Raw genomic sequence first — 10059 nt, 5'->3', positions numbered from 1 at the left:
GCCTCCTCGCGGGCGGTTGGGCCGGCCGGCCAGCCAAAGATCGCGGCCTGTTGTTCCGCGAGAGCCAGAAGGTCCGCCTCGGGCCCGGGCCGCCCCCGAGACGACTCCATACTGCGGGTGGGGGCCGGAACCCGGGAATTGGTCGCCCAGGCTCCGAAGGCGGCTGCGGCGCCTTTAAGGGGCGTTGGTAGAGGCGCGCGTATTGGCAGCAGGCTGACAATGGTAAGGACAGGAAAAACACTTTGATTGGTCTTGAAGACCAGGAAGTCCCGGAAGAAGAGCTGCTATTGGACGGCTGAGCACACGTGAGAGCCGGAGGGTGGCTAGAAGGAGGGGACAGCTGCGCTTGTCATCCCGCCCTTTCGGAGAGTTGAGGGGGCCTATCTTAAAGAACACGGTCTCGAAATATCAGAGTCCCTGGGGGCGGGACTCAGACTCCCGGCCGGTAATTGTCCCACCCACAATTATTACTTAGCAAATACCCAGTAGAGTTCCTAGAGAGGTTCTTGGGATGGAAATAGCATATGCTGCGTGGACCATCGGATTTGAACTGCACGTTGTTGACGAAAGAGGATGAAACCAGAATTCTCAGCAGAGCATGAATGGTTTGTCCCGTGTCTTCGGTTGACAGACCTAGTGGTCGAACTGCCCAGAGCCACTCACTGTGGGCAGCGCCTCGGGCCGATGGGCTGTCCTGTGTTTCTGCCACTCTGTTTTCTGTCTCCTTCCCCCTCCACGTTACGAGTCTCTCCCCTTGGAAGATGGTGTGTGATTTTACCACGAGGTAAAATATACAATAGATGAATAATTACAGATTTTGATAAGCACTGTATAGGGAAGTGTGATTGAGACCTACTGGGCAGGCATTCGTTTTGATACGGAATTGGGGAAGGCTTCGATGGGAAGAATTTTAATTGAAAAGAACTAGAAAGAGCCAGCCACCTTCCAAGCAGAGGGAAGAATGACTTGAGGCCAAGACTCAGACTCCCCCCAAAAAAAAGGCTGATATTCAAGGAATAAAGGTGGGGATTGGGAGACATTGGAATTAAAAATGACCTAGCCGAGGATTTGGAGCCTTGAGGCTGAAGAAGTAGGCGCAGGGGCCTCCACATTTTAGGGCCTCATAGTTCTTGTTAGGAATTGAAATTTAAGTGCAGTGGTGCATCATGGAAGGTTGTAAATTACAACACATAGCTAAAGTCCTGAGACATTCCTATTTAACAAAAACAATATGCTAATACTTTTTAGCTGACAGAGGATGTGGTGGTTCTTACTTGGATAGGAAGATGACTTGAGCAGCATCATACCAGCGTTCAGAGGAGCAAGCTCCTTCAAGCACCCCTCTCCTGCTCCCCAGGTCCAAGGTTCTAGCCAGTTAACTCTGATGATAATAGTTTACTTCTTCACTAGGCCTGAGGAGTCCACAATGGCCAACTGCCTGTATTTTATAGTCATGTACAGCTTGATAAAACCCTAGGCATTCCTCTGCTCTATAAAACAAAAAAATATATATTTGGACTGGGTAACTTTTCCTTAGAAAATGAGAGAATTGCCTTTGAGAATGGTAAGCCGGGCACAGGAAGAGAGTGATGCAATGGGATTCACATTTGGGGACTGTGATTCCAAGCTGACTGTGTGGAAAATGTTTCAGGGAGACAAGAGGGGACAGGCAGGCCAGTGAGGAAACAGTTTAAGTATGAGGTTATGGTGGCTCAGCCTAGTATGATGGCAACACAAACTGGGCATGTGGAGACTTTCTAGCTTATAGGTTGTAGTGAGCAGTGTTGGGCCACCCAGCAGTCTTCGTATAGGGGAAGCTATTCGCCCACCACTCCATCAGGTGTTGGTGAAGTGACAGCCTCCAGACAAGACCAGTATTTTATCCTGACTGCAGATTGGCTCAGGGAAAGGCACATGACCCAAGGTATGATGGGTAAAGGTTCTCCCCAGTACTTTATTATTTTTAAAAATATGTATTATTTCAAAGATTTATTTATTTAATTCCATTTCTTATTATAATTATTATTATTTTAATTTGACCAGAGAGACAGAGAGAAAGGGAAAGTGAGAACACAAGCCACTAGGTCTGGGACTCGAACTGCAATCAGGCATGTGGGAATCCAGTGCCCTTAACCACTATGCAACCTGCTGGCCCCATTACTTTATTTTTGATCTGTGGAAAGTGTAAAATGATTTCCCCTTCTTTGGAATTTCAAACTGGGTATCAGCTTGTCCATCTTCCAGGACAAGAACACTATAGAGAAGAAAACGAGGCTGGTAAGTAAAGAGAACCAGAGACAAAAGATGGAGAAGCATGAGTTCTGGAAACATTTGAATTCCTGTGCCAACCTAAGGCAAGCCTCCCTTTACCCTCCTGTGATTTGGTTCCTTGCCCCACATTTATCCCCCCACCCTCCACAAGCTGCCAGGTCTGGGACTCGAACTATGGTCAGCCATGTGGGAGTCCAGCACCTTAACCACCATGCCACCTGCACACCCCACAATTGCTTTTTTTTTTTATGAGAAATTTTTGCTAGGGCACTTGTACTTGCCAGAGAGACAGAAAGAAAGAGCAAGACAGGAAGTAAGAAATCACTCCCCAGGGAGCATGGACACACCACAATCCTTTCTCCTCCATTCTCCTCTTGGGATTTTGGGCATGTATGCACACCTGCCCACCATGAGTTTTAAGTTGCTGGGTCCAGGGCTCAAACTGTGGTTGACTATGTGAGAGTCCAGCAATGTAACCATTATGCCATTTATGTCATTTGCTGGTCCCTTTTATTTTTCCTTTTTTTTTTTTTTAATTTTAATTCCCTATAGGACACATATAGTCTCCAGAGAAAGTGAGAAAGCACTCTCCTGGGCGAATGACTGGGCCAAAATCCCATTTTCACTCTCTTTTTGGGATTTTGGGCATGCATACACACACATACACACCCAGCATCTTTTCTAAGCTGCTGGATCTAGGACTTGAACTACATCGTCATCCATGTGGAATCCAGTTGCCTTAACCACATCACTTTGCTGCCCTGACTTCTTTCTTTTTAAATTTGAGTAGTAAAAGCTGGTTTTCCCCCAAATTCGTTTCCCTAAACAAATGCCCTAGTCAGATGGACTCAGCACTTCCATATCTTTTCTTAGAAGAATGTCAACTCCTCATAGCCCTGGACACAGGCTATGAGTTCTTGCTGGGCTTGAGTAGGGCATTTGTTGAATAAGATGTAGGATGGAATGCAGGGTTTATGTGGGATGTAGAAGCATGTCAGGCTTTTGCATTGCATTAAATGGCATTTGCTCTGGCTACTTGGAATTTTCACTGTGAGGAGACAATGTCTCTCAGTATTTCAGAGTGGTCAAGCAGACTCTTTCCATTGCTCAAAGCAGGCAGAAGGAGCCAGCTGCTGGTGTGGTGGTTATGGTGGTTAGATGTACAGTCTACATGCATGGACTGGCAGCCTGAGAAACACGCAGGGCCATGTGCATGCCCAAAATTTCAAGAGGAGAAGGGATTGTGGCATGATCATTCCCTGTGAGGGGTGCTTTCTCACCTTCTCTCTCTGTTTCTCTATCTCTCTCCAGTCAGTGCACATGCCCTATAGCAAACTAAAAATTAAATGAATAATTTTTTAAAGAATTATTTAATTTTACTTATTCATTCACTTTTTTTTCTTTTTTTAATTTAACGAGAGAGAGAGAGAAAATAAGCCACTAGGTCTGGGACTCAAACTGTGGTCAGCCATGTGGGAGTGTCCAGTGCCTTAACCACCATGTCACCTGCTGGTCCCTAAATGAATAATTTTTTAAAAGCCATGGCATGGATGGGAACCAGCAGTTAGCGTAATGGCTATGTCACTGGACTCCCATGTATTCGACAGCAGTTCGCGTCCCAGATCCAGTGGCTTAAAACTCACACCGTGCGTGCATGCCTAAGATCCCGAGAGGAGAATGGAGAAGGGATTGTGGTGTGGCCATCCCCCCTGGGGGGTGATTTCTCGCTTTCTGTCTCTCTGTCTCTCTCTCTGTCTGGCGAGCACATGCGCCCTATAGCGAAAACCTCAAAAAAAAAAAAAAAGCCATGGCATGGAATGACATCAATGAGTGTGGATGGAGAAGAAGAGAATCCAACAAATCCAACATAGAAGCCCTCTGAGTTCACCATCAGGGACCACTCAGCTTGAGGGACTAAGAGGAAGCAATTAGTGAGCTCCATCAGGATGAAAATGAAATAGTACTGTTCCCTGGAGGTAGAAGGTAGGGAGGGAGGTATTTCTGGAAAAGATCACCCATGTTGACTGTGGCTGGACGGTGAGGTCAGACTAGGTCCATCAGGTTTAGCTGGAGCAGTTTTGGCTCCTGAGGGGCAGGTGATAAGGAAAGACAGAGGTCACAGTAAATGAGAAGTGAGGAAGTCAGTGTAGACAAAACTCCTGAGAAGCAAAGAAATTGGGAAATAGTTAGAAGATGTGGGGTCAAGAGAATATATATACATATATATTTTAAAGAATTGTTTTACTTAACTTTATTTTAATTTGACCAGAGGGGTGGGGGGAGAAAGCCTCCAGGTCCAGAACTCAAACCATAGTTGGTCATGTGGGAGTCCAACATCCTTAACCATCATGCCACCTGCTGGCCCCAAGAGAATATATATTTGTGATAGTAAATGTTTGTATGTTGATAAGAATAATGATCCAGCAAAAAGAAAATTAAAAGACATATTGGGGGGGCCAGCCTGTGGTCTAGTGGTTAAGGCAGCTGGATCCCACATGACCAACTGTGATTCGTCCTGGACCCAACAACTTGAAATACAATGCAGATGTGGGGCCAGCACATGGTGTACTGGTTATGTTGCTGGATTGCCACATGGCCGACCATGGTTTGAGTCCTGGACCTGGTGGCTTGAAAATCACACCAAGTACGTATGTGTGTGTACCCAAGATCCCAGGAGGAGAATGAAGAAGGAATTGAGTGTAGCCATCCCCCCTGGAGAGGAGTGGTTTCTCACCTTCCCTCTGAGTGTCTCTATCTCTTTCTCTTTGGTGAACACATGCACCCTTGGCAAAAACCTCTAAAAACCAAAACAAGGGGGGAACCAGCAGTTAGCGTAATGGCTATGTCGCTGGACTCCCACGTAGTCGACCGCAGTTCGCGTCCTGGACCCGGTGGCTTGAAACTCACACCGGGCGTGTGTGCGTGCGTGCCCAAGATCCTGAGAGGAGAATGGAGGAGAAGGGATTGCGGCGTGACCATCCCCCCTGGGGGGTGATTTTTCGCTTTCTGTCTCTATGTCTCTCTCTGTCTGTCTGGCAAGCGCACGCGCCCTACAGTGAAAATCTCTCCAAAAAAAAAAAAAAAAAAAAAAAAACAAGAGAAATGTGTGTGCCCCAAATTCCAACAGGATGGAAAAATGAAGGGATTTTAGCTGACCATTCCCCATAGGGAATGCTTTTCCCATCTCTCTCCTCCCTCTCTGATGAGTACTAATGTCTTCTTGTAAAGTTGAAAAACAAAAAGCAAAAAAACAGGCAACATACTGGGACTAGATGGTGGCACAGCAATAAAACACAATGATCTAGAGTCAGCAGATGGCATAGTGGTTATGTTGCTGGATTCTCACATGGTGGACCACAGTTCAAATCCCAGACCCAGTGACTTAACACACGCGAGGCTCACATGTGTGCATACCCAAGATCCCAGGAGAACGGCAGATTGCGGCATGGCCTCCCCTGTGGGTTGATTTCTCGCTATCTCTGTCTCTCTCTGTTTCTCTGGTGAGTGCACGCATCCTATAGCAAAAATCACTTAAAAACAAAAAGGATTTTCCCTTGGAGCCTTGGAAGGGTCCCTGGAACCTTGGAAGGGAGTGTTGACACTGCTGACACTTCAGTTTCAAGCCTTGGTACCCAAAAACTTTGAGAGAACAAATTTCTGGTATTTAAGCCACCAAGTGGCTGGTGTGCAGGTGCGGTGTGGGGGAGCTCAGGTCTCCCAGTACCCCAAGGCTCTGAGAGTCAGAGCAGGGGAAAACGGGGATGGGTACAGCCAGGGGCTGAGAAGAGGTATGACCAGTGGCAGTGATGCAGAGCCCACTCCACCATGCAGGGCAGGCAAGCCTCCATCCTCCAGGGCACAGACTCCTTCGCAGCAAAACCTACACCTAGAAACTTCTATACTCATCAGTACAAAAAGCTTCAACCTTTATTAAATAAAAAGGAGGTAGAGACAGATAAGGGTATGGGCCAGGACCCCTCCTTCCCCCAACACATACACAGACATACAAATAGACACAACGGAGTAAATGGCAGGAACAATCAGGGGACAGACTGAGGGGCAGAGGGAGGGAGCACCCTTCGAGAGTGGGCCCGGACCCAGGGGTGCGCTGAGACCTGGGCCAGGGCCAGCCGTTCTGAGGGGTTGTGTTTGAGCAGCTTGGAGATGAGGTCCTGGGCTCCTGTGGGCACGGAAGGGGGAAACTTCAGGTCCACCTGCAGATGTGGAGGAAGCAGGAGAAAGGATTGCCTTAGTTTCACCCTGGCTGCATTTGCCCTTGACTTCCCATTCTCTTCGGAGAGTAACGGAGGGCTCTGCAGACACACTGTCCCCTGCCCCTCAGAGCCCCCCAGCCTCTACAGCCCTCCCACCTTGACGATGCGCCGATAGGTCTCGTTGTGTGAAGCACTCTCGAAGGGTGGGTTCCCCACCAGCAGTTCGTAGCAGAGTACTCCAATGCACCACAGATCCACCTTCTCGTTGTGTGTGCGCCCCTCTATCATTTCTGGGGGCAGGTAGTCCAGGGTGCCACACATTGTCTTCCTCCTGTGTGGAATGAGGGGAGTGGGTGGGGAGTCCCAGGGACAGCCTGCCTCTCTGTTCCCTGCTGTCTGCCAGCAAGGAGACGAGAGACCTCGGGATGTACCAGGAGAGTGTTCCACCCAGGCAGGTCCACCAGGGCAACATTCATCTTGGAATTAAAGGAAAAATTGGACACCTCTCTAACGCTGGTCAAGCATGTTCTGCTTAAATCAGGTTTCATCTCTACTGCGCAGTGCTAGGAAGCCATTACAATGAAATAGGGGGTGGGCAGCCAGGGCATGGTGATTAAGTCTATTGGATCCCACGTGGTGACTACATGGTTTGAGTCCTGGACCCAGTGGCTTGAGAAAAACACTGGGAATGGCTAAAACCCCCAAAGGAGAGACAGAGAAGGTAGTCAACCGCGGTTCAAGTCCCAGACCCGGTGGCTTAAACTCAGGCCGGGCGCTTGTGCGTGCGTGCCCAAGATCCCGAGAGGAGAATGGAGGAGAAGGGATTGCGGCATGACCATCCCCCCTGGAAGGTGATTTCTTGCTTTCTATCTCTCTGTCTCTGTCTTCCTGGCGAGCGCATGCGCCCTATAGCGAAAACCTCTCCAAAAAAAAAAAAAAAGAAAATGTGGATGAGAGAACTGTCAGCCATCTGTTTTTGTAAAGATATTGTTGTATCTGATTTACATGAGGACAAACACCAATGTCTCTGGACAAGATTTGAATGTCCCAGCCCTATGCCCAGGACCAACATCCTTAGTCACCATACCTGAGGGAGGGGGCGTGCACAGACCAACCGAAGTCAGCGATCTTGAGCTCTCCCTGGAGCCCCAGGAGCAGATTCTCTGGTTTTATGTCTCTGTGAATCACCTTTTTCCCATGGCAGTACATCAGAGCATCTGCCAACTCCTCCATGATCTGGGAGGGCCAAGCACAGACAGTCAGACAAGGACAAGGACAGCTCTCCAGCCATAAGCACTGCACCCCTAATCCCGAGCTCCTTGCTGGTGTCCCCGGGGCTCACCCAACCTGACCTACCGTGGCAGTTCGCTGCTCGTCAAAAGTGCGGCTCTTCTGTAGCTCCTTATAAAGCTCTCCCCGGGGGGCATATTCCAGAATCAAATAGATCCTCTTCCGGTCATAAAAATAGTTGTAGAGACGCAGGATGTTGGGATGCCTGGGGGGAGAGACAGAGGAGGCTCTGCAGGCTGCACTTTGGCAATAAAGGAGCAGGGAAAGATGACAGGGCACATATGGGGCTAATGCGGGTGGCTGTGGGCCAGCCAGGGCCACCAGGGCTGCGAGTGGTGCTGGAACTGGGACAGCTCCCAGTTCCTGGTGTAAGAACTAAATAGGGCTCACTGGCCACAGCGGTGGAGACAACAACCTAGTGGGGTTGAACAAGGAATCGGGGTGAGGGCATAGAGGGGCTCAGAGGGCAGGCCGTACTGCAGGTGGGCCTGGATTTCGATCTCCCTGCGCAGCTGGTGCTCCACGCCCTCCTTCTCTATCTGAGACTTGAAGAGGACCTTGAGCGCCACGATGAAACGACTTTTCTTCTCCCGAGCCAAGTATACATTTCCAAATTTGCCTTTGCCGAGAGGACGCCCAATCTCAAAGTCGTCGATTGTGAAGGTCCGCCTGAATGGAATGCAGAGGCCAGCCACTGGGCGCTGGACTGGCGGGGGTCTGAGGGTCTGATTTCTCCTGCTCCCTCACCCCATCCTGCCCTCAGCCCCCTTTCTCTTGGAGGGAGTTGAGGATGAACCAGGCGTTCTTGCCCCCATCCCTGCTCCTCCTGCCCTGAGGTTTTGCCTCTGCCATTTCCTTTCACTGGGTGCCCCCTCCCTCATCTCCACCTAAGGCTGGAGGAACTTACATGAAGTTGGGGGTCCCATTGCTGTTCTCCACCACTTTCTGGCCAGGGGCCGCTAAGGGGAGAAAGGTAAGTTGACACTCACCTTTGCAATTCTCATCCCTACCCACCCCCATAGACTTTAGTCCCCTCAGGCCAGTCCCTCCCCTGGTTTCTGTTACCTAGCGGCTGGGTATTGGAGCGGCTCATGAGGACAAGTGCAGATGGGGTGGTTGGTTCCTTCCGGAGGACTCTCTGGGGCAGGATGTTCAGGCCAGACGGTGTCTGAGAAGAGGCAGAGGTAGCTCTGAGGGTGCCATTGTCCCAGCCACCACACTGGAATGTGCTGCTAGCAGCATTTCGGCTACTTGTTACAGAGCCACTCATCCTCCCACCCCAGTTCAAAGAGAAACACGGACACTGCAGTTTTGCTCCCTAGTCCCAAGACTCTGCTCATAGTCCCATATTAACATTATTATTTTTTTAGAGAGATTTTTGCTATAGGATGCATGCACTCATCAGAGACAAAGAGACAGAGAGATAGAAAGTGAGAAATCACCCCCCCTGGGGAGGGGGATGGCCATGCTGCAGTCCCTTCTCCTCCATTCTCCTCAGGATCATGGCACACAAGCACACACACCTGGTATGAGTTTTAAGATGCTGGGTGTGGGACTCAAACCTTGGTCGACTACATGGGAATCCAGCGACATAACCATTATGCCATCTGCTGGTCCCTTAAACTAGATTATTAATCAATATTTAAGTTGGCCTGAGATAAGGGAGAAAAGACTCACCCCAAAACAGTTCATTTAATCCCTTTGTCCCTGGCCCGTTTCACCTTCTTGGGCATAAAGCTAGCCAATCTGCACAGTCCTGTCCATAATATCACACTCACTCACCCAGCGCCCCCCAACCCAGGGGGCAATAGAAGGCTGGCTGGATGAATATCTGCAACTCAAGGAATTTTAACAGAGAAATATTTTCAGAGCCTCCTAGAAAGTTCAGTTTAGGAGGTAGATGGTGGCCCAGCAGTTAATTGTACTACTCTGTGAGGATGACCCATATGGCAAGATTCCCAGTTTGGGAGCCAGCATGTGGTACGGGGTCTAAAGCTCTGGATTCCCACATGGCCAACCACAGTTTGAGTCCTGGACCTGGTGGCTTGCTTTCTCACTTTCCCTTTCTCTCTGGTCAAATTAAAAAATAATAATAACAAATGGAATTAAATAAATAATTCTTTAAAAAAAGGGGGGGACAAGCAGATGGTGTAATGGCTATGTAACTGGACTCCTATGTAGTCGACTACAGTTCAAGTCCTGGACTTGGTGGCTTAATCTCATGCCAGGATCGTGTGCATGCGTGCCCAAGATCCCCAGAGAATGGAGGAGAAGGGACTGCGGC

The 10059-nt window shown here is 49.2% G+C and overlaps 2 protein-coding genes across 7 annotated transcripts in view; both read right to left on the bottom strand.

Annotated features, from left to right (window-relative positions):
• The window catches only part of BORCS6 (BLOC-1 related complex subunit 6), a 3022-nt gene extending 1717 nt beyond the window's left edge, over positions 1–1305 (bottom strand). The window contains exons 1-2 of the mRNA XM_006151890.2: positions 1275–1305; positions 113–213 (exon numbers count right to left, since the gene is read on the bottom strand). Of these exons, the coding sequence (XP_006151952.1) occupies positions 113–213; positions 1275–1305 (132 nt within the window). The remainder of the gene's footprint in view (positions 1–112; positions 214–1274) is intronic.
• A 4875-nt stretch (positions 1306–6180) lies between these two features.
• The window catches only part of AURKB (aurora kinase B), an 8263-nt gene continuing 4384 nt past the window's right edge, over positions 6181–10059 (bottom strand). For 4 of the 6 annotated variants that reach the window (XM_006151747.3, XM_006151750.3, XM_006151749.3 and 1 more), the window contains exons 3-9: positions 8841–8943; positions 8683–8734; positions 8253–8444; positions 7842–7980; positions 7573–7721; positions 6642–6816; positions 6181–6485 (exon numbers count right to left, since the gene is read on the bottom strand). In XM_006151747.3, the coding sequence (XP_006151809.1) occupies positions 6312–6485; positions 6642–6816; positions 7573–7721; positions 7842–7980; positions 8253–8444; positions 8683–8734; positions 8841–8943 (984 nt within the window). In that variant the 3' untranslated portion in view covers positions 6181–6311. Of the gene's footprint in view, positions 6486–6641; positions 6817–7572; positions 7730–7839; positions 7981–8252; positions 8445–8682; positions 8735–8840; positions 8944–10059 lie in introns of those variants that run through there. The other 2 variants (XM_027773133.1, XM_014589054.2) reach the window with 2 other exon arrangements.

This window comes from Tupaia chinensis, unplaced genomic scaffold, assembly GCF_000334495.1.
Source record: "Tupaia chinensis unplaced genomic scaffold, TupChi_1.0 Scaffold000330_1, whole genome shotgun sequence".
NCBI lineage: Eukaryota > Metazoa > Chordata > Mammalia > Scandentia > Tupaiidae > Tupaia > Tupaia belangeri.
This window is presented reverse-complemented; position numbering and strand designations above follow the sequence as displayed.